General features: G+C 46.2%; 1 protein-coding gene and 1 long non-coding RNA gene across 5 annotated transcripts in view; one reads left to right on the forward strand and one right to left on the reverse strand.

Moving 5' to 3' along the window:
- Positions 1-4,018, forward strand: part of LOC108519136 (uncharacterized) — a 27,479-nt gene extending 23,461 nt beyond the window's left edge. The window contains exon 4 of the long non-coding RNA XR_001882537.1: positions 3,594-4,018. This is a non-coding gene — a long non-coding RNA (uncharacterized LOC108519136). The remainder of the gene's footprint in view (positions 1-3,593) is intronic.
- An 11,978-nt stretch (positions 4,019-15,996) lies between these two features.
- Positions 15,997-24,479, reverse strand: part of CLMN (calmin) — a 136,037-nt gene continuing 127,554 nt past the window's right edge. Inside the window, exons 10-14 of one of the 4 annotated variants that reach the window (XM_017857970.1) lie at positions 21,136-21,332; positions 19,095-19,155; positions 18,404-18,474; positions 17,869-17,965; positions 15,997-16,198 (exon numbers count right to left, since the gene is read on the reverse strand). In XM_017857970.1, coding sequence (XP_017713459.1) covers positions 16,034-16,198; positions 17,869-17,965; positions 18,404-18,474; positions 19,095-19,155; positions 21,136-21,332 — 591 coding nt within the window. In that variant the 3' untranslated portion in view covers positions 15,997-16,033. Of the gene's footprint in view, positions 16,203-17,868; positions 17,966-18,403; positions 18,531-18,859; positions 19,021-19,094; positions 19,156-21,135; positions 21,333-24,479 lie in introns of those variants that run through there. The other 3 variants (XM_017857972.1, XM_017857974.1, XM_017857973.1) reach the window with 3 other exon arrangements.

Here is a 24,479-nt window from a genome sequence, read left to right on the forward strand (position 1 = left end):
TTTTTTTTTTTTTTTTAAGCCCTTCATTGCATAGTTTGGGGAGTCCTGTTTTAGAGTTGCTCCTTGTGGGCTTTGAATTTTCTAGACAGACAGTACCATGTCTAGCTTTTCTAGACAGACAGTACCATGTCTAGCTTTTCTAGACAGACAGTGAATGCCTGGCTTCAGTGAGCTGGCATCATCCGGCATTGGCAAGGTGCTAGACAGGACTGAACCAAATCAGACTTCTCCCCATTCTTTTTTTTTTTTTTTTTTTTTTTTTTTGAGGCGGAGTCTTGCTCTGTCGCCCAGGCTGGCCTGCAGTGGCCAGATCTCAGCTCACTGCAAGCTCCGCCTCCCGGGTTCACGCCATTCTCCTGCCTCAGCCTCCTGAGTAGCTGGGACTACAGGCGCCTGCCACCTCGCCCGGCTAGTTTTTTGTATTTTTTAGTAGAGACGGGGTTTCACCGTGTTAGCCAGGATGGTCTCGATCTCCTGACCTCGTGATCTGCCCGTCTCGGCCTCCCAAAGTGCTGGGATTACAGGCTTGAGCCACCGCGCCCGGCCGACTTCTCCCCATTCTATCTAACTATACTTTCGTACCCATTAACCATCCTCACTTCCTCCCCTCCTCCATTCATCTCCCCAACCTCTGGTAACCATCATTCTACTCTCTATCTCCGTAAGTTCAATTGTTTTTAATTTTAAGAAACTCTGTCCCCAGATGGTCATGGTTCCAATAGAGTCCTAGCCAAGTTCTGTCTTCGGATGGAGAGTCCTTTGCAAGCATCACCTGGGATCCTCCTAGAGTCTCCAAGGACTGAGCTAATACTTTTTAGCAAAGAATTCCACACAAAATGGCACTGAAGTGATTTGAAAGCCAACCTTCCCCCTCCCATACTCCCACCCCAAAATATACAACTTACCTGTAAGGATTGGGCAAACAACTATACTCAGCCTCTAGTTTTTCCTGTGGTCACCACAAATGGGCCAATCTTTAGCCCAGGCAGGATAGATGACTTCGCATAAGGTTCTTACTCTGTGGGTGCAGGCAGCCCCTCTGCATGCATTGCACCAAGGCTTCATGTCCCATTACATGGGGGCCATGTAGGGGAGGATTACACTGTGGATACATGTTGTCTGTCTAGAAAATTCAAGGCTACACAGACGTTTCCAGGGTTATGGCCCTGGCACCAGAAAAGTCTGCAAATGATGAAAATTGGATTGGGGAGGGGATGGAATTCTAAGAAAAGGCAATTGGAGCTTTAGGACTTAAGAGGGAAAGAAAGGATGATGCTGTTCTAATTCCATGAACATTAGTGCTTGTGCTATGTATTGGGCATTTTTATAGACAGTAGGTCACTTCAGTCCTCGCAGGGAGACTATTTCTTTTAAGCTTTAATCTCTAGATGTTTAATTTGGTTACTTAAATTTTTAAAATGTTTATGGGTACTAGTAGGTGTATATATTTATGGGGTACACGAGATATTTTGACACAGGCATATAATGTATAATAATCACCTCAGGGTAAATGGGGTATCCATCCCCTCAAGCATTTATTTTTTTAATGTTATGAACCTTCCAATTATACTCTTTCAGTTATTTTAAAATATACAATAAATTATTGTAGTCATCCTGTTGTGCTATCAAATACTAGATCTTATTCATTCTATCTAACTATATATTTGTACCCATTAACCATCCCCAAGCCCTCCACTATTACCCTCCCAGCCTTTGGTAGCCATCCTTCTGCTATCTCCATGAGTTCAATTGTTTTGATTTTTAGCCGCCACAAATAAGTGAGAACATGAGAAGTCTGTCTTTCTGCGCCTGGATTATTTCACATAATGTCCTCCAATTCCATCCATGTTGTTGCAAATGATAGGATCTCATTCTTTTTTATGGTGGAATAGTTTTTCATTGTGTATATGTACCACATTCCCTTTATCCATTCATCTGCTGATGGACACTTAGGTTGCCTCCAAATCTTGGCTGTTGTGAACAGTGCTGTAATAAACATGGGAGTGCAGAGATCTCTTCAGTATACTGATTTACATTCTTTTAGGTATAGACTTGGGAGTGGGATTGCTGGATCATATGGTAGCTCTATTGTTAGGTTTATTTTTTATTTTTTTAATTTTTTTTTGAGACAGTCTCACTCTGTTGCCTAGGCTGGAGTGCAATGGCGCAATCTTGGCTCACTGTAACCTCCGCCTCCCAGGTTCAAGTGATTCTCCTACCTTAGCCTCCTGAGTGGCTGGGATTACAGGTGTGTGCCACCACACTTGGCTAACTTTTGTATTTTTAGTAGAGACAGGTTTTCATCGTGTTGACCAGGCTGGTCTCAAACTCCTGACCTCAAGTGATCCACCTGCCTCAGCCTCTCAAAGTGCTGGGATTACAGGCGTGAGCCACCATGCCCGGTCCTATTGTTAGTTTTTTGAGGAACCTCCAAACCATTCTCCATAGTGATTGTACTAATTTACATTCTCACCAACATCATACAAGGGTTCCCTTTTCTCTGCATCCTCACCCATGTTCCTTTTTGCCTGTCTTTTGGATTAAAGCCATTTTAACTGGGGTGAGATGTTCTCTCATTGTAGTTTTCATTTGCATTTCTCTCATGATCACTGACGTTGAGGACCTTTTCATATGCCTGTTTGCCATTTTTTTTTTTTTCCCCAGAAATGTCTATTGAGTTCTTTTGCCTAGGGGGACTGTTATGATTTGTAGTCACTGTTGAGGGAACTGAGGGCTGGGAATGTTGAGACTTTTCAGAGGTCCTAAAAGAATGAACCCCTGAGTCAGGGTGGCAAAGGAAGCTCCCCTGTCCAGCTTTCTTCCTCATGGCAGGACACAGGCCTCAGACTGGAACCCTGGCAGTCATTTTTGCCCTGTGGGTCTCTCTGAGCCTTGCCCACCAGAAGCAGCTGCAGATCCCATGGCCCAGGTCACATTCTCTTGGGGGCCACTTCTGGGGACACAGAAGGAAGAATGGTGTGCTAGAAAGATTCCAGTGGCCCCAGGTTCCTATTCCAGCTCCGCCTGCACTATCTTCATTCATTCCTTCCTTCCAGCCTCAACCTTCTCATGGATAGGATGCAACCACCCACCACAAAACTCACTGTGGGAGTCTTGTGATAGTGTAGTATGTTCATAGCCTAGCGCCTGGGAGAGTGCTCAAGAATGGGTAGCTGTGAGCCTGGCAGGTAGTGCACACCTATAGCCCCAGCTACTCAGGAGGCTGAGGCAGGAGGTTCCCTTGAGCTAAGGAGTTCAAGACTGCAGTAAGCTATGATCATGCCATTACACTCCAGCCTGAGCAACAGGGTGAGGCATTGTCTCAAAAAAAAAAAAAAAAAAAAAAAAGAAAAGAAAAAAGAAAAAGAAATGGTAGTTGCTCAGGGTGAACTCCCTCAGAGGATGGATTTGATCTCATTCCCATCTCTAAGCCCCGGATCCCCTGCAGGCCTTCCATACAGGTATGTATAAGGAACAAGCTGCCCACATCTGGTCCAACCCCTGACAACAAGGACTTAGGCAAATGTCACCAAGGCTGCTGGATGCCTGCTCCCAACCAACAGCCCTTCTCACTTGTAATTCATTTAGCAGAGGTTGGAGCTGAAGGAGTGCCCAGGCTGGGAACGGAGGAAGAACGTGCTCGGGAGAAGGTGAAGATGGGAGAGAAGCAAGATCTATGTGTTTGGACCAAGGACACATTTCCTTACTCCATAGCAACTGTGGTCAGTGGCTTAGCTCGGACAAGGGGATGAGAGCCCATGTGTTGTGAGGGTTCTTCTGGGAACTCTGAGAAGGCAGGGGCCGCCCATTGCTGCCTCTCTTCCATTCTGCAGCATGGAATATGGATGTGTGGTCTGGATGTACAGACACCATTTTGGACCATAAAGACAAGGACGATTGTCTAAGGATGGCACAGCCAGAGCACTGGGAGTGGCGAGAAGGACAGGGGAGCTGCTGTGCCAAGCAGGACTGTCTCTCTCTTAAGATAAAAATAAAATTTATTGGTATTTAAACCATTGCTTTTTTGGGCTGACACGTGTCACTGAAATTAATCTGAAACATGGAAGCAATTAATGGAAACAAAATAGCACTCCATCTTCACACTTTGGGCTTTTTATGGCATAACCACTCCGTCCAAAGTAATATACCACCAAGTAGAAACATGATTATGCTCAGCCGTTTACAGGCTTTGGCAATTTCAGTACAGGATTTATCTTCCTGTCATGCAGCCTGCCATTCCCTTTTTAATGTGGCCAGATCATCCGATGTGTTTTCTCCCCGTATTTTCTCTTTTTCTCCATTCAAGCAGGGTGAAGGCTCTGTACATCCAGGAAGATTTGTGAAGGGCCTCCTGGTATCGGTATTCAAAAGATTTAAAATGCAAATACGGCAGGGAGAATGGTCGGGAGACCCACTTTGGGGTGGCATGTCAGAGTGGGACTGGTCGGGGAGAGATAAGTCTGGGGGCTCCACAGATGCCATGGGAATGGCCTCATGGTACACTGGACCTGAGATTCCAAAACCGGTCAGAGATGCCCAAGCCCAGGCAATCATGGCACAGCAGCAGAGCAGCTAAGGGGCCATGGGGGCTGGGCCTACCAGTGAGGACAAAAGCACAGTCACCTCAGGGCACTTCAGCGCCACAGCCCGAGTACCCTTGGACAGGGAGAAGGAAAGGAGATGAGCAATGGGCAACTCAAACCTAACGTGCTCAGATTCAGGAATTCCGGGTCTTCCCCACAATCTGCTTCTCCCCATTTCCCCATCAGCCTGTGGCATCTTTATTCTTCCAGATGCTCAGGCCAAAACCTTGGAGCATTTCTCAGTTCTTTTCCTCTTACACTCTACAGCCAATCCATTTGCAAATCCAGAGGGTCCACTTTCAAAATACATCCAGAATGAAATCACTGTGCCCCACTTCCGCTGCACCCACCTGTGCCATTGTCATCTCTCCCGGACTGCTGAAATGGACTTCCGGCTGGCCTCTGTGTTCCGCCTTGTTCCCTGGAGTTTATTCTCATTATGGCAGCCGGGGTTAGCCTGCTAAAGTGTAAGCTGACATGGGCTCAAAACTCTCCAGTGGATCCCAGCTCACTCCTGGTAAAGGCCAAAGTCCTTACCACATCCTACAAGGCCCTACCTGGCCTCTCTCCTCTCACTCACTGTGCATTCACCAAGCCAGGCTCTTTGCTATCCCTTCAAAACTCTAGCCATGATCCTGCCTCAGTGCCTTTGCACTGGCTGCTCCCTTTGCTTAGAAAACTCTTTCCCCAGGCATTCGAAGGATCTGTCCCTGCGGCTCTTTTAGGTCTTTAGTCAAATGTCTGTTGCTCAAAGAGGTCTTTCCTGGCTGCTGTATGAGCCTGGCAGCACCTCACTGTCGACCCCCAATCTACCTTCTTTCCCTGCTTTTTCTTATAGCACGGACGACACACTATGCATCTTACCATTTTGCTTCTGTCTGCCTTTTCTTACTAGACGATCAGCTCTGGGGGGATAAGAACCTTGTTTTGGTTTCCTATTATATTTGCAGCAACCAGAACAGTGCTGATGCCAAGGAAGCGTGTCATAAATATTTGTTGCACCACCTTTTATTTGCTCTCCCTCTGTCCTTATCTCACTCCTGCTGCCCTTGGTTGCATCCCCTCTGCCCTCAAATGACACAATCATCATATCAGCTTTGGCTCAGGCTCTGTCTTATGAGGACCCCTGGCTACTATGGTAACTTCCTAGAGGTCACAGAACTAGTAAAAGACAGATCTAGGATTCAGACCTAGGCGGCCCCACTCCAGAGCTGCATAGCAACTACTACTGCTATTACTACTACTTCTCGGAGCATTACAAAGGCTCAAGGCAAGTTAATGCAGTTTAAAAAGGACAGCTTCTCTCAATCTCTACCACTCTAAAGCCAACTGGCTTCGCTTCAGCCTTGGCAAAAGTGTTATTTGTTGCGACTATTTGCTGAAAAAATAGTGTAATTTCTGGTTGTCAAAAGCACAAACACACGCGGAAGTAAGTATTATCAATGAAATGGTCAGTTCAAGAAATTATATTCAAAAATTTTCTTAAGAATACATATAATTTTACAAGATCATTCATCATAGCACCAAGCCTAATATTCCTTAATAGAAAACAGTCAAAAAACAAATACTCCAGTTAATTTCCCACAGGTATAAATTATGCAAATAGCCATTTGTATCTTAATTTACAGTAATCAATAAATAAGACGGCACATTCATATATTTTTTCAAAGATTTTTTTTTTTACAAAGCTACAGCTATGTATATACTAAATAGACAAAAATAATCCTTTTACTACAAAATAACATTTCATTTTCCTCAATAGTTTTCTTAGAACTCTCAGTAAAAGCTTTCAGACATAGTCAATTAAGCCCTGCCATGACAATAAGGAAACATTAAATCTGCTCAATAAGCCAGACTCCCCCAAAATGAAACACCGATCACCACCCAGTACAATATGGTCTGAACCATCTCCTGTCTCCAAGTTTAGTAGTTTGTCCTGAGGATGTACAGTAGGGAACGACCATTTTTCCATGTTCACAATTTGTCTTTGGCGGATAGTATCAGCACCGCTGTGAGTGACACAGGCAGCATCTTACGGTGCAATTTCAAGGGCAGAGGGCAGGTGTCCCCTGCACCACATTCCCTCCCCCCAGCTACCGCCCCTACCCCAGGGACATTCTACACAAACAATGCCAGCCTTTGGCTTAAGGGATGCTTGTTGGAATGCGAACGGCTCCGATTCTGAGTAGAATTTCGGGAGCCTTTCTGAGTCGTTACTTGGGGAAGGGAAAAGATGAGGGGTGGGAAGATCTAGTCCTGTACAGCTGTGTATTCCTGCAGCTGAACTTTTGAATTGAAAAGAAATCCCCTTAGGAAACTGCCTCAGATGCTGACGTAATTTAAGGAGACCAATTTAGTTCTAACAGCCCTAGGAAGCAGATTTCCCAGGTTCTACTTCAAACATTCATCCCACACCTTTAAGATTCAGACTACTTTCTGTTTGACCAAACTCTTCCCAAAGGCACCTTTCTCAGATACTAAAGCCAAGAAGCACTGCCCTAAGCTTTGGGGTTATATACAGAGGTACACTTGCTTTAAGCAAATAGGTCACTTATTGAGATAAATAAAAACTACCTTGGTAACCTTTGGATTTTGAAACCTAGAAAGGACTTTTAAAAGAAGTCTTTCCACTTCCAACCCAGAGAGGTAAATTCAAGGCATCTGCAGGTGAGCCAGAGCTAGGACGTGGGTTCTCCATACCCACACCAGTGCTGGCCTGCGTTGGACAATGTCAACTCTCCAGACAACAGGCACTCCCAGAGTTTCCTTTTAAAAAGTGTCTAAATCTTTGTATGATATTTAGCGATACTGGCATTCTAGGGCTGTCCTTTCACACAGCATGAACTTGTAGAGAATACGCACCTATTGATTTTTGCTGGGGCTAAAGGAAGTGGTAGCTGTTGCAAACAGAATACAAGTATCAAATGATATTTTGCTATTTTGGTTTTGTAACAATGCAAAATCACTACTTTTAAGCTTAAAATACAGGAAAAATAATAATCCCTGCCTCAGAGACCAATCAGTTAAGAATTCATCCAAGCAATTCGTGGTCTCTACCTCTCCATTTAAATTACACCGTCCTCAGGCCTTCTCTACTCTTGTTTTTGAAGGAGAAAGCCCAATTTCCTACTCTGAGAAGTACGTGTTAGAGGTGCAGAGATGAGCAGCTGGGGGCAGGATGTATAGTTAATTGAAAACCCTGAAGAACTGTCTTTGATGTTGGACACTGAGATTTTATTGCAAACGACCCTTTCCAGGCGGCCATTTTGGTTGTGAATTTGCAAATGCAGTGAATTTTAGAGTGCAAACCAATGTTTGAAAATAAGAGTCCTATGTTCTCGGTTCTGCTACTTACTAGTTCGCGCTATGACCTTGTTATTTTTCTGTCCTGTGCTTTAGCTTTCTTTCTGAAATAAACACCTCCCACAATTGTTCTAAGGGTCAAGTGAGTTAATGAGTAAACAATGGCTTAAACTTCCTCTTGCAAAAAGGCCTGAGTTAGATTTGAGACAGGGTAGGTCAGAAAAAGGTAATGGATTAGAGAGAGGTTGGAAGAAGCTATGGTAAACTGAGGGTTAAGGAAAGAGGTATAGTCAATGTTGGCTTCAAGAGGAAGGAAATAGAGAAAAGGGGGCTGCTGGGCATCGTACAACTTCATAAACTTTCAAGAAAAGTATTATGATTCAACAAATATGTACTGAATGCCTATAATGCACAGAAGCTCAGAAGTTAGTTCGCCAAGATCACCCAGAGATCTGGTGACAGCTTGGGACTCCAATCTAAATCTGTCTGACTCCCAAACCTGACTTTTTTCTCCAGCCCACAATACCTCCCAGAGAAGAAGGCAGTGATTAAAATGAAAACAAAAAAAAGGGTTCCCTTAAAGAGAACGCTGCTAGATGAAGCTAGTCTTGACGTCTGAGTGTCAGAGATTTAAACAAATTAGCAGTGTGATTGAGGCCAGGGATTGTTGAGGCATGTGTATATTTAAAAACAACTTGGTCAAACAGCACCAAATACTGGTTGTCTTTTTCCCATAGACAAGGATGTTTTTTGGCATGTTGCTCCAGCCCTGGCTGGGAGGAACTGCTTGCTTGATGTGTTCTCATCAAGGTTCTCAGAACAAGTTCTAAACACAAAGAAGCCAGTATTCCCAGCATTGTGGGGGCTGGCAACTGCAGGACACTCAGCTCAAAAACTCTGATAACTTTTGGGGCTCTCGGGAAACCAGCAGCTCTGAGTCTCCAGGCTGTTGACCCCCACCTGACCAAGCTCACTCCATGCCCTGTCTCACACACAATGGTAGAGAAATGACAAGATCTGAAGGTGACTGTAGGGCTCTTAAAAAAAATCAGAGTGAAGGCCAGGCACAGTGGCTCATGCCTATAATCTCAGCATTTTGGGAGGCCAAGGCAGGAGGATCACTTGAGGCCAGGAGTTTGAGATCCGCCTAAGCAACAGAGACTTGTATCTATAAAAGATAAAAAATTAGGTGGGCATGGTGGCATGCACCTGTAGTACCAGCTACTTGGGAGGCTGAGGCAGAAGGATTGCCTGAGCCCAGGAGTTTCAGGCTGCAGTGAGCTGTGATCACACCACTGCACTCCAGCCTCAGTGACAGAGTAAGATGCCGTCTCTTAAAAAAAAAAATCAGCGTGAAGAGGGCAGATGCTCATGTGGAGCCCAAAGATACAGGTGTCTGCACACGATGGAAATGGAACCTGTGCAGAGTCCATGCAAAGTCTGTGCACCAGGCTCACTTTCATGAGTTGCTGACTGCTGTTCTCCAAGGAAATGCCTGATGAGAGCAAGGCACAAGATCTGTGGAGCTCAAGGGGATGCTTGTATCTCATGTTTGGCTCTCCCACACTGGCTGTTAGGGGAAAAGAGCCATAGCAATTTTCAGCGAAGAAGAACGATAATGCCCACGCCAGCTCCCAGCCTTCCACCACCGAACCCAGATCCTGGACCTTGTCATTAGGGTGGCCCCCTCACCAGTTGGATGGGACAGAACAACCTGCTATTTGGGGACAGTTCCAGATGGCAGCTGCTGGCCCAAGATGTTAAATCTTCCCCAAATGCTGTGTCAGCAGTGATGATGCAATGTTGGGGAAGGAGAAATAACACACCTGGGCCTCGCAGAGTTTTGTGCAGTCTCATTTCCTGGCTGAGAACGTCCCGAGATACCAGGCTCACTGGAAGCTCCCACACAGCCCATTTCTGGGACCTGAGGGTACAAGGCTCCACAGAGGAATACAGGTGGGGAATGCAGTGGAGACCCCCAGGAAGGTGTCTCCAAGCAGAAGGGAGAGAGAGGCCATGTCTGAAAACTCCAGAGGCTTCTGAAGTCCTTCTGGAGAGTTAAGAAAATTGGAGCTCATGTGAAAGCATTCTTGTCATACAACTGCCTTCCAATGGCATGACCACGGAAGAACAGCTCTTCGCCAAAGCAGCCATGATGGATGCTGACATTTTCGTAAGACACATCTGTACTTGCTAATTCTGACTTTTGTTGGAGAGATGAGCCTCCATGGTGTTCTGAGTCCCTAGCGATGGGGGTTGGGGAGGTTTGCTGCAGCAGCTGAGGCTGTAGTTTTGTAGTAAACTTAACTGGGAATGAAGATGATATCTGGAGGTCATCAACTAGCAGGGCGACTAGTCGTTTCCTCTTTCTAATCTTCAGTTTTTCATTTCTTAAATGAGGCACTGAACGCTTACATAATTCCTGAGGTTTTTGAACAGTCTATGACTAACAGAGATCAACTACACAGACTGCCCCCAGTGCCTCTGCCTTTCCTCTGTTCCATCCTGACAAAGAGCAGGCATGCACTGCATGGGAAGAGGGTGGGGGGAACTATGCTGAACCCCAGAAACGGAGAAGCCCATGTTCTGGGTGGCTGCCCAAGGGGCAGCAAGAGTGTCCTGCTTCCCAGCCTTGGTGGGAGAACATCTCCCCACAAAGGTCAGGTCTGACCAGGAAGCCCCGACAGCCCGATCATCAACTATGGCAAGATACAAACTTCGACGAGGAAATGTTGGCCACGCTCAACAGAGAATCCACGCGATTTGTTGGCTGGCAAACACCTATGTGGACTACTTATTTCTTTATTTTTGAGATAGGATCTTGCTTTGTCACTCAGGCTGGAGTGACATAGCAGGGTCATAGCTCACAGTAACCTCAAAGTCCTGGGCTCGAACAATTCTCCTGCCTCATCCTCCTGAGCAGCTGGGACTACAAGTGTATGCCACCACACCCCGCTAATTTAAATTTAACTTTTTGTAGAGATGGAGTCTTGCTATGTTGTGCAGGCTCGTCTTGAATTCCTGGCCTCAAGCGATCCTCCTGCCTTGGCCTCCCAAAGTGCTGGGATTATAGGTGTGAGCCACTACTGTGCCTAGCTAGTTTTCTGTTTCTTAAATGAAGCAAGGTAAAGAAAATCTAGAACCCACAGGACCACACAGACTGTATCTTTGGGGAGGCAGGAGATCTAAGATCATTTACTGAGAATAGGCAGCAAAACCAAGGGGAAGGAAGGAAGGTAATAACTAATCATGGCATTCAAGCAGAGCTTACCCATGCTATTTAACCCTCTCCTGCACTTGGCACAGCATTACACAAAATCACTTAGCAGGCCACAGCTCAACAGGATGGATGCTGCTATAGTCCCAGCTGGACTCAGGGCACGTTCACAGACCAGTCAGAGAAGCATGCCCCCCAAGAAACTAGTGAGAAAACTCATATGGGGTTTATGGATCAAAGTGGTATACTGAATGCATGAGCCCGTTTCTTCCCTCATGAAACCCTATGAAAACAGGAGCAAAGGAATGAAAGTTGTATTAATACAACCATGAACACAGAGGGATACAGAAGAGAACAGTAAGCAAGAGCTAGCAACCTATCGATGCAAGAATGGAACTGATGGAGAAGTGAGCAGGGCAGGGGATCCTAAAACCACATGCCTGCAGAGGGGAGGCCACAGAGTGGTCAGCAGAGATGGCCTGTGGCTTCCAGGAGAGGCTTGGGGATTGGAATGGGAGGGATGGGGTGAGACATGGGGCTCAAGACCAGGGCATTTGTTGGCTCAGAGGTCCCCTGTCCTTCCCATGCAGCCAGATGACTACTGTGCTCCTACTCCATGGAGAAATCAGAGCAGCTCCAACTCAGGGACACCAGACACAGCAAAGGTGGAAGCAACTCAATGAAAGTCTAAATATTCACGGGTGATGAGGCTGCCTGCTCAGCGGTCAGAACTCAGGCACACTGAGTATAGACCAGGGTCTCTGGATATAGTCCTACAGTTTGTGCATTGCACAGAGGCACCTGGCTAAAGGGGGCAATCAGGAGTTAAAATCTAGCCTTTTTATTGTTCTTCAAGCATTGTCCAAGCTCAGGGCTGGGTATGTCTGGAGCAAGGGGCAAAAGGTGTCCTCTGCCAGTCAAGCCAAGTGCTCATGGGGGCTTCTGCCCAGATGGGACACTGTTTTTGAAACAACATGAGAGTTCAGTGTAGGCTAAAAGCAGCCCTGTGTATGGCCCTGTTTCCCAGAAAGGAGAGTAGTGGGAACATCTCTAAAGAAACAGAATGAGCCCCAGAGAAAACACCTGCAAATATTGACATGCAGCATTCTCCAATGATGAGTCCAGGTGCCCACCTGGTGACCCTAGTGGAAAAGCTCACCAGTTGGCACACACAGCTTTCAATCAGCTTTTGGATGCCCCTCACTACTTTTTTTTTTTTTTTGAGACGGAGTCTCACTCAGTCGCCCAGGCTGTAGTGCAATGGCGCCATCTTGGCTCACTGCAAGCTCTGCTTGCCAGCTTCACCCCATTCTCCTGCCTGTCTCCTGAGTAGCTGGGACTATAGGCACCTGCCATCATGCCCGGCTAAAATAATTTTTTGGTATTTTTAATAGAGACGGGGTTTCACCGTATTAGCCAGGAAGGTCTCAATCTCCTGACCTCATGATCCGCCCATCTCGGCCTCCCAAAGTGTTGGGATTACAGGCGTGAGCCACCACGCCCGGCCAGGATGCCTCACTCTTAAACATGAACAGATCCACGGGATCACCAGATATTTGAGAAAAATTTACAACGTGAAAGGCAGAGACTGAGACCAACCAAAATAAAGGGAACTCAGAGGAAATGAGGGCAACACAGGGAGCAGAAAAGAACTTCCCCTCAAAACACAATCATTAACGTCCACAGAGAGACAAAATCTGCATTCACGCATCAAGAAAGGGACACTATAAAACAAAGACAGGACAATGACCAAAGGTTTTGTTAATTTGCAAAATAAAAATTCAATACAACCTTCAGATTGGGAAGATAAAAATGAATAATTCTTCCTGAAAGCAGATCGGAAACAGATGAAAACAGAAAAGATAAAAATATCACAGCATCATCCTGGGGGTAGGGGAGGTTCCAACATTGAAATAATAGGTGGTCCAGAAAGAAAAAAATGTAAGTAATCACAATAAACTTTAAGAAATTTCCCATGAAGCCCCAGCACAAGGTTTAACACCCAGGATACAACACCATCATGACAGTTCAGAACACCAAGAATAAAGAGATCTTAAATGTTTCCAGGGAGGGTGGATAAAAAATCTAAGTCACATGTAAAGGTACGGGACTCAGAATGGCATCAGAAATCTCAACCAGCACGCTTGGGAGGGGTTAGGAGACGGTATTATTCTCCACCTGTCATTCTATGCTCAGCCACACTTCTGCTAAGGGCAGAATACAGACATTTTAAGTCATGCAAAAATCTCAAAATATTTACAACCATATTTACTTCCCATGTTCTCTTCCTCAGGAAGTTATTAATGTGCCACACCAAAAAAAAAAAAAAAAAAAAAAAAAAAAAAAAAAAAAAAAAAAAAAAAAAAAGAAGAAGAAGAAACAAAAGTAAAGAGAGAGAATAACAAATTAAGGGGGACATTTGGAGGAGAAAGGACATGTAACCATAACACACTGCTGGGCTTGGGAGTCAACAATCCTTAAGTGTTCCAGGTAATGTCAACACCTAATAGAAATGTACTAACTGATGTGATCTAGCTATACTGGAAAACCAAAATACGGTATGGTAAGAGTGAAATCCTCATCTACTGTGATAGCAAGCCAGTAGGTGTTTCTAAATTAATTAAAACATAAGCGTAAGCACGTGATGTAGAAATGCAAACATAAGAGAGGTGAAAGTGGTTACTTCTAAGCAGTGAGACTTAGGGGACTGCTAGTTCTTGTTAAAAGCCTTATTGTATTTCTTTTAAATTAAAAAAAAATTACAAGCAATGGGGTGGTTTGTCCTGCAGACTTTCACATCCATTTTCTATATCCAGCTTCTTCCATAGAAGCCCATACTCAAATGAGATTTCTTTCTCCTTTTCAAAAAATCAGTTGACTGCCAACCTGAACCAAATGACTTTTAGGCATCTTGCCAGTGGATGTTTTAAACAATATTACAAGTTGTAATAGGTGAGAAAAGAATCCTGCAGAGGTTTTTCTGAACAAGGTCTAGACCCATAAAATGAAATGATTCACATTTTGGTCAGTTCTTCCCAGGCTCTTTGAGCAACTAATTTAGGCGAGGACTGCATGGTGCCCAGGGTTATAAACTATCACACACATAATCTTTATTATCTGTACCTTTGCGCTTTCATTGATGCCAGGGAGCTCATTAATTAGCTCATTTTCCACGGGGCTCTTGGCCTTCCAGATGGAATCACTCCAAGCTCCCAACAGCCTTCTGCTTGGAAGGCTGAAATTCTTTCAGGAGGGGAGACAGACTATAATCAGACTGGTTTAGAGGCCAGATTTGGGCTGTCATCGACTCAGATGTGCTATGTAAATTCTTCTGGCCATGCTGGAATTCTGTGAACTTGAAACCCACTGCTTGAAATGAGCAAGTCCTTGGCTAGCAAAGAAAGAAACGCGATTCTTGGAGTAAGAATGACGCTGGTATGTCAAATGACAAGCTGTTGCAGCCGTCAAGCGTATTTCAGAAGGAATCGGGGATGAGCTTGAAGGTGAATAAGACTTCCTCATGCGAGAAATACAAGAACAAAACAAATGTCGACAGTTGGTCTAAAATTTTTGGTTTTGTTTGAATGTGGACATTTTAATCTAGTCATTTTATCTTTTTCTCAGGACACTGGGGTGCCTGGTGGAAGTTTCCTACAAGGGGACATCAGGTGCCTGTGTGCTCACTGCAAGTCTGCCCCCGGTTGGCTGTACGATCTTGGTCACACTGCTCTGTCTCTCTGGGTTCAGCTAGACAAGATGCTCTCTGAGTCCCCTCCTGACTCGTTCGTGATTTTGTAAGGGTTGCCTGGTACATGCTTTCTGAACGGGAGAGCAAGGGGAGGAGGAACTGATGCAGAGACTCGCCACAGACCTGAGTCTTGGCAGGAAGGAGAGAGTGGAGGGAGCCCGGGGCTGAAGAAGACAGGGGGCAGGGGTGCTAGAAATGCCTATCTTCTTTCACAAACCTCCTGTGCTGGCCTGCTCCCAGAGTACCATCCAGAAAGCCTCTTCAAGAAACCCATTACAAGTGACCACAAAGGATGCCCATGCCAAGATGTGCATTCTGAAGGAGGTGTGTACCAAAGCTTTGGTGGGTAGGAAGTTGCCGCACCACCCAGCTCCAGCACCGGTGGGAGCTGATTCCAGCCCAGCCACTCCTCATGGCTTTTACAGGGCCCTGCTGGGCCTTGAGGATCTGGTTTGAAAATCATCGCTCTATCTCAATCCAATCAATGGAAAACTGAATTTCAAATGCATCTTCCCTCAAACAAACAAACAAAACAACAACAACAACAAACCAGGGTGAAAAAGAGCACACTGTGGCTCTCAACACAGCTTTCATCTTGCTCCCTGGATTCTGCCATTCCCGGATGTGCTTGCACAGAGCCAGCTGCTCAGATTTCCCCAGTGAATGCAACCAGTTACCAGACTGTGACAGGTGCACGGACCCCAGTACCTTCTCTCAAACATCCATGCTTGGAGGAAAATGTGGCAGCTTTCTTCCCAGCTGGGGCTCTGCCTGGGCGCCCACCCTCTTTCTCATCAAGCAGCCCTTCATCTGAATCCCAGTTCATCCAGGATGTGAACCTGCATGTGGGGTGTGCTAAGATCCAGGCGGGCTAATGATCACTAATGATGCTTCCTATCCGACCCAGCAAGGCACACAAGGACAAAACCCCACCTACGGATCCAGCTGCATGCCTGAGTTTTGAGTACACAGCCAAAGAAAAAAGCATGCTCACGTCATCCAGAAAAAAAAGGAAACCTGGGGAAAAAAAAAAAAAAAAAACCACAATAGTGAGAAAGGGGGTCTAAGTTTCCTCAGAGGTCCTCAACTGTCTGTAGAAGTGCCCCACCCAGAACCCAAAATGAAATGAAGTACCCCGCCCCTGGTCAGGGTCCTGTCTTATTTATTATCCAGACACACGTATCAGAGTCTGTTAACATCCAGTTGTGGGAACAGCAGCAAGCAGTACACCAGGAGCCACAGGAAGAGAATAAAATACATCATATCCGGCTGCTGGACAAGCTGTGTCAGAGAGTCGCTCTGCGGGCTGTGGCTCCCCAGTGACATGGTTTCTCCTGAGCTGTTGGCCTTCCTACAGAAGGAACACAGAGGAAAGGCAGTTACCAAGCAGGTTCCCAGGAGAGTGGATCCCACCCAGTGCTACCCGTCTCTCCCCGGCCCCCACTCCCTGCCTGAAGACCTGAAGGCTCCCCAGCACCAGGTCCAGGTAGGCCCCACACTGTGTGTGCTGACCCAAACCAGTGGGTTGGGCCAGTAAGACAGTCCCTCGAGCTTTTGCACACACTCTGTTCATCTCCATAACATCAGGTGGGAGGAGCTAGCAGCGCCATTCTGCAGATGGACACACTGAGGCTTTCGGGTGGAGTGACTTGCCCAAGGCCAAGGGATTACTTGGCGACAGAGCTGGCACCTAGGCCAGGTCTCCTGGGACACCTTTCTTGATGCCACAGTGCTCTCAGAGAGTGGCATGGAGTTAGATACTGATGGTTCGCTGCTGTTTGTAACAGAGGGGACCCCACAGGTCATCTAAGGGATGAAGCATCCCTGATAGCAGATCATTTTAAATCATCTATCAGAAAGAAACAAACAAAGACCTCTCCCATTCCCCACAGTTTTGCTTTGGCTTTGGAATATTACCTTTAAAATAGTTACTAGATTTGATTTCAGTCAGATTTACCTTCCTGCTTTTATTTTATAGGCGGTAGTGTTAAAATGCCATTTTGGTTTTGCCTGGTGGACAATAAGGAAGCCCAGAAGGTTTTGCCTGGCGGATAATAGTGAAGCACAGAAGATGCTGGAAACCAACCCCAGACCTGAGTTTCCAGAGGAAAGGGTGAGGTAGGGACCAGGAGCTGGGGCTGGGGCCTCTGCTTGGAGCTGCATGTAGAGAAGCCTGCAGTGTAAGCTTCTTAGGGGGTTTCGTGCCATGTAATGGAGATTACGAGAGGCTAAAACCACTTATCCCAGTACTATCTCCTGATAGCAGGAGTGAGGGGCTGGGTGGGATTAAACATCTGCCGCCATCTACATACTGAATGATAAATACCCACAAGATGGTCTTTTTTAAAAAGCTATCCACAGAAACAATTTAAACTACATACTTTTTATAGAGACAGGGTTTCTCTGTGTTGCCCAGACTGGTCTCAAACTCCTGGCCTCAAGCAGTCCTCCCTCCTTGCCTCCAAAGTGCTGGGATTACAGGCATGAGCCACCACATGCAGCCTAAACCGTATTTTTTATTATAAAGGTAATAAATGCTCAATGTAGAAAACTGAAAACATGCCTGCATTTCTCAACTTTATAGGTTCTATTTTCAACATCTCTATCTCATAAGAGCAAAAAGGATTATTTTCCTATGAGCATGTCCAGCCTAGTTGAAAACTTGAATTAGTATTTCCATTTCATGGCAGGGGAAAGGAGTTGTCTTGCTTCTTTTTTAGCAGCCAGAGGGATGGGGTTCTAAGGACCACACTCTTGGGTGTTGGGGAATATTCAGACACAGGCTTCCGATTCCAGTAATCTAAATCCTTCCAAGCCAATTCAAATCTGTGGTGAGTAAATAAAACTTTTTAAAAATAGAAACATAAAGCAATCCTATGACTTCAACAAGAATGGGGATGTCTCAGAATTGTAAGAGTTTGAGAAGTTTTTCTGGTTCCCTATGTTTTAAATGGGCAGGTTTCCAGCAATTCAGCAACATTAGGCTAGGCCAGCAGTTCTCCGACAGCAAGAAATACTTTCATAGACTTCCTGGCATGTTTGCTTTCTCTCTTCATGTCTGCTCTGATGCCATAAAACTGTAAAATCAGCTCAGTGAGCTTCTGAGTATTGTACCTGCAGTGGCGACAGTGAACAGACAGGCGTCAGGGACTATAGCATTGCGGAGGCGGGGGACACATAGCCTCACAAGACCACCACCTCTTCTCCTGCCTGGCCCTCCCTTTGCTAACTACCTTATACCACTAAACCACCCTATACCGTACACCACTCATTTAAACAAAGCAGCAGGCTCAGAACCCAGACCGGTCTTTAAACTGACTCATTTTCAGAACCAGGCCCTGCCCATCAGTGTTAATTAATATCTACTTTTCCTTTCTACTCATATTCAATTTACATCATTTTCTCTGGAATAGTTATTTCCTTGCATTATCCCAAATTATTAATACTGCTATCAACAGAGCAGTGGGAGAAGAACCACCCCTGTAAGGCAGGCTGCAGAATGGAAAAACATTTTATTACAAGCCCCACAAAACCTGAAGTAAAGCCACCAACCTGGTTAACATTCGGTTTCTTCTGTCATCCAGATCTGCTGCGTTCCTCAACTGAACATAGCTAAAATGATCCTACAGTGAAATTTATAAACAAAACCCCCGCAACCCAATTAGTAAAGATGAAATCTCTGAAACAGAAAATAAAACGATTTTAAACACACAAAGCCGAGCATGCCGTGCATTTCTCAATACTGTCAGCACCTAGATCCAAAATCAAAGCACTACATAATATACATTCCTCTACTTTCTCCCCCAAGCCCCTCCCTTGTGAGCAAGAGAATCCCTACCACCCGGAACCCGAATTGGGGTGTGCTGCTCCGGGTTCTAACACATCTGGTACTAAGCACGTGAGAGTGTCCATCGGACCTCCACTCATGTTGCACCTCTGTCTTTGAATGTGATCTTTCTGGGTGTGTGTGCGGGGGGGTCCAGGCGGGGCGTTTGGGATGCGTTTTTGTAACAAAGAGGCCTTTGGGCTTTAAAATCATCACTTTATTTACATCCCTTATTGCCCAAACCGGACATCCGACTGGACTGTGCTTAATGACAAGGTTTCAATTTGCTTGTCTTCTATCCAAAAGTATAGCTGTTGCAGGTCAGTAATTTCAAAGCTCTGGGCTGGGGAGGAGGAAGGATGGAAAATAACTGATTAGCAGGGGCCGTGCGGAGAAAGAAGAAATTCACATACTAACCGATTCCGAAGACCTATTAGTATGTCGTCGAATGTAAATGCTGGAGTCACTGTGACTAGTCCTGAAAAACAAACACACATTTTCAAATGGTACCACCTGGAGCTCTTCATGGCTCAGTTGTACGGTCACCCCTATCCTGGGGCTTCCACATATGGATTTGGGCAAGAGCGACAACTTCACACCCCGGGACAGAAATGAGATTTTATCTAATACCCCTACTTGGGTTGGAGAGTGCTTACAAATAGGATGGATATTAGTGACACACACACTGGGCCCTCATCTACAAGAAAAAACGAAGTCAGGATTTTAAATAGAAAGCAAGCCACATATTCTTAAAAATCATAGCATTTGGATCAGCAAGTAACCCAAGCATACCAATGTGTTGGGACTCACCAGAGGTTCTCTGTAATTAGTCAGACCTGGGCCTAGACCAGGCTGCCCCGACTCTCTACCTGCGTCTGAGGTCCCCATTAGTCAGACCTGGGCCTAGACCAGGCTGCCCCGACTCTCTCTACCTGCCTCTGAGGTCCACAATGTGCAAGTGGGAATGCCTGCCTCGCATTTCTCATGTTCCACCCAGTCCTAGCGGAATGGAGGGTGACGTCATATTTCCTTGAAGGATGGAGCCCTGCCTTCAACCCCTGTGGCTGACCTCTTTCTCCCTCTCCTGAAGCCCCCAGGCCTAGCAGACTCCATTGCATAGTGGCTGCTCAAGGATTCCCTGAGAATTAACCTGCTTCCGGAGAAGCTGAGCAGTTGGGCAGATCCCCTGGGCTGTTTGTGCAAAGCGTTCACCGGCACTGACAGCAGAGCCCAGCGACATGTGAAGATCACAGATGACTGCTAGACAGTCACACCCAGGGGCAGGGACAGGCACGCTGGGAGTCAAAGGCCAAATGGGCAGCAGCCTTCTGTTGTGCCTTGGCCCTCCTCCGCCTGCCTCTGTTTCCCCAAGGTCCAGGCACAGAAGCAAGGCAGAGGGAGGTGGAAAGCCAGGCACCTGCCAGCAACTCCTCTGGCTCTGTCTGTATGGGCTTCTCCCTGCCCCTGCCCAAATGCGTATCTCAATAATTTTCTGTGGCAGCTTGCATTACTCACATCATCACAGGCAACAAGGGGGCACAAAAACAATGTGGACTGTGGAGTGGGACACATCTGAGTCCAAGACTCCCTAGCTCTGCCATCTCCTAAGCTGGGAAAGTGACCTGGTCCCAGACCTTCTTTGTCTGTCATATGAGGCACAGTCCCACCAGTGTGTCTACAGGCGACATGAGAATGAATGAGAAAATGAGTGTGAAGTGCCTGGACACAGTAAGGGCTTGATAAACACTGACTGACTATTATGATGATGAGAGAGGGGAGAGACCAGGGTCTTCTGATTTTCAGCAGTTACACATTTTCCCAGGGACAAATCTGGCTCATCTGGTGGCCTTGGAGTGACAGAGCAGAGGTGTGCTATGAGATTCCTGTAGATCAGTTAAATCTCATTATCCTCCCCGCTCCCTACTTCTCCTAAGCTAGATCAAGCATCCCTACTTCCTTGGAACGGGAATTGTGGAAGAAGCCATAAGGTTAATAAGATGTCCAGCTTCCACGTGCCAGACGTTAAAGATCTCCTTTGTGGAAAGGTGGATATGCTTGAAGTCCTTGAGATGCTTATAAAGTGAAGTTTGTTCAACTGCAGTTGTCTGGGGGCCAGAAGGCAGCCAACAGAGGCTCCAAGTCTACCGCGTTCACCCCAGTGCCTACCTATGGTTCAGACACCCACTGCTCACTCACTGCCAGCTTCCACTCAAAGGTTTGAAGAGTGAGGAGAGAAGGCAAGTTTCCCATCCTTCCCATTTTGCTCCTCATGAGGTCTGGTAATGGTGAGGGTGGGTTCCCCCACCCAGGTGTAGAGAATGAGGACTGTACATGAAGCTGTGTTTCCCTTGCTGTCCAATCCCATGCCTGCACCTCCCACCCCATCAAATCCGAAACTGCAAATGACTCTCTAACTCTCTGGCTCCACCTTAAGGGTGAAAAGAGATGAATAAAATACCTGGAAGGAATGCAGTGGTCACTAGTGTCTTCTTCTAGGTCATCTGAGGATTGAATACTTCCAGGTGCTACAAATAGTGAACTTTCTACGTGGTCCACATGTTTCCTTTTTTCCTTTTTCTTGCTACTGATTGATTCTTTCGTTACATTTCCTTCTAGGGGGTTTGCTATGTTTTCCGGGTTTGGGGATTCCTGGGACTGAAAGAACAACCAAATCCAAGTCAGTATGTCATACTGCAGTGTAAAGTAGGTGACACCACCCAGCAGTGCTCTGCTCAGGCCCAGCCAGGGCGTCCCTTCCAATTCTGCCTGTTCCCTGATCCTCCACATGAAACCCCTGCAGCACAGCCTGCACGAGAGACAAGTCCACCCCAACACCCGCCCCTGGTACAGAATTCAAATCCTACAAATTGATGGAGTTAAAACAATATAGGTTCTAGAGTCAGCAATCCGGTTTCAAACCCTGGCTGAGTCAGCTCTGCGACCCTGAGTGACTGATGTCATCTCTTTGAGCCTCAGTGTATTTGTTGGTGAAATGGGTACGATAATTATTAACCACGTCCCGCTATTCCACAGGATTTCCTATAAATCATGTCTCTAATTAGTTGTGTGTGGTGGTGCCTGCGGTCCCAACTACTTGGGAGGCTGAGGTGGGAGGACTGCTTGGGCCTGGGAGGCAGAGGTTGCAGTGAGCTGAGATCATGCCACTGCACTCCAACCTGGGTGACAGAGTGAGACCCTGTGAAGAAGGAAGAAGAAAAGAAGAAGGAGGAGGATGAAGAAGAAGAAGGAAGAGGGAGGAGGAAGAAGAAAGAAAGGAAAAGAAAAAGAAGAAAAATAAAGGATAGAAAAAAGGAGAGAAGAAAGAGAGAGGAAAGAAAAGAAAAGAAAAGAAAAGAAAGAAAGAAAGAAAGAAAGAAAGAAAGAAAGAAAGAAAGAAAGAAAGAAAAGAAAGAAAGAAAGAAAGAAGAGAAAGAGAAAAAAGAAAGAAGGAGGAAGGAAGGAAGGAAGGAAGGAAGGAAGAAAGAAAGAAAGAAAGAAAGAAAGAAAGAAAGAAAGAAAGAAAGAAAGAAAGAAAAGGAAGGAAGGAAGGAAGGGAGAGGAAGAGAAGGGCTCTTACAGTGAGCAGTGGCTGAATCCTCCACAATCATTATCCATTTAAACAAAGGAATAAATCCCGGAAGCTAGGTGGGCCAAAGGGTGCAAAGGTGGCCTATCGGTTTGGAGAGGCACACAGGCAGGTGTAGTGTTTTCAGGATGCCATCTTCACTGTGCCTTTGGCCAAAGGTGGATGGTAGTGCAACATGTCTAGCATGTATCTGGTAATGAAGACTCTTTGACCTCTGTCTGCACCAGGCACTCTGAAACCTGTCAGCAAGGCTACCGAGTGAAATGCAGGAGCATGGTCATTGTTGGAGCCACCTCTCAAGAATTCTTTCAGGGGCTGGAAGAACCTGTTCAACAGGTGTCAGAATAAGAGCATTAGAGTGGCCAGGCCATTGTGCCCCAGGAGAACAAAGCTCCATGCAGGAATGAAAAGCTGCGCTTAGCAATCTGAAATGACAGTCTCACAGGCTGCCCTCGTCAATGGTCAAATGCCACCATTTCTGAAAGGTGAAACAAGCAGAGGGCTTATGTATTTTTTCGAGACCAGAAAAAAAAATTGCCATTTTCTAGTCTCTTTGGCTAGGAAAATACCTTTTTTTTTTTTTTGAGATGGAGTCTTGCTCTTGTCTCCTAGGCTGGAGTGCAGTGGCATGATCTCGGCTCACTGCAACCTCTGCCTCCTGGGTTTAAGTGATTTTTCTGCCTCAGTCTTTCAAGTAACTGGGATTACAGGCACCTGCCACCATGCCTGGCTAAGTTTTGTATTTTTAGTAGAGACAGGGTTTCTCCATGTTGGCCAGGCTGCTCTCAAACTCTTGACGTCAACTCAGGTGATCCACCCACTTCGGCCTCCCAAAGTACAGGGATTACAGGAGTGAGCCACTGCTCCCAGCCTCTTTTTTTTTTTTTTTTTTTTTTTAAAGGAAGGGAAGGTATCAGAGAAATGCTCCATCCCCTCTCCTTGTCTGCCAGAAGGCAAGACTCCCAGACCTCACCTTGGGCTCCTCATCAAATAGGCTGTACCCTCTCCCTACCTAGCCTAGTTCTAGGCTCCCCAAAACCCCCATGCAGCCTTTCTAGATCTGGGTGGGAGCCTCCTTCTGTTGAACCCCTGAATCCCTTTGCTGGGCCCATCTCTCATGGCTGAGGCCACATTCTCTCATAGTACAGTTACGGGGGACTCTGTCTCCCACATTAGACACTGAAGGCAGGATTTTCCTTCTTTCTTTGATCTTCCCGGCAGTGCCAGATGAATCGCTTTCCATGGGGTTGGATGAGTAAGCAGGTGAGCTCATGGAGGGGCTGGAGAGGCTGAGCCCAGGCCCTTCTCCTCCCTGGCTGTCTTGCCCTGGATGCCCTGTGTGCCCTGTACCCAGCAGGGCATGGCCTTTGCGGTTTCGGACTCACCTGCTGGCTCCCCGAGTGCTGCAGCAGGGAGAAGCACTTACTAATGCGGCATCTGCAAGAGGAGCCTCCCCATCAGGCCAGGCCCAGGCACCCCCCTTCACTGATCACTCCAGTGGCCCTTTGTGAGCTGCTGGGCCAGATGAAGTGGGCACACAAGTGGCAGATAAGAATGTGACCAGCTGCTTAAGCTCAGAAGAGTGCATGTCCCCTTATCCTATTTACATACCCATTTCAAACCACAGAAACCAAAGATTAGTGCCCATGAGGCAAAGTCCTTTAAAAAAATCAAAACTGGAGTCAAACATGAGGGCTTCTTCTGTTTCTCCTAAGTTACTGCAGAAGAACAGGTTAGCGTTCACTAAGTGCATGCTAGATGTTAGCTACGATGACTATTTTGTTTCTTTAACTTTCTAATGCCTATGTTAGTGGTAAGTTATGAGAGAACATCACACACAGGGGACTGTGGGGGTGGAGGGCTAGGGGAGGGATAGCATTGGGAGAAATACCTAATGTAGATGATAGGTTGATGGATACAGCAAACCACCATGGCACACATATACCTATGTAACAAACCTGTATGTTCTGCACATGTATCCCAGAACTTAAAGTATAAGAAAAAAATTATATATATATATATGTTTTTCAATTGTTATTTTAGATTTGGGGGATACATGTGCAAGTTTGTTACGTAGGTACATTGCATGATGCTGAAGCTTGGGGTAATTATCTTCCAACCCCCCCAAGCAGCCGTGTCAGCTTGGAGACCCTTGGGAGTCACAGTGAAGAAGGCCTGGATTTCAAGCCCTCCCCACCCCTCTCAAAGGCTTCCAT

Source organism: Rhinopithecus bieti, unplaced genomic scaffold, assembly GCF_001698545.2.
Source record: "Rhinopithecus bieti isolate Rb0 unplaced genomic scaffold, ASM169854v2 scaffold_41913, whole genome shotgun sequence".
NCBI lineage: Eukaryota > Metazoa > Chordata > Mammalia > Primates > Cercopithecidae > Rhinopithecus > Rhinopithecus bieti.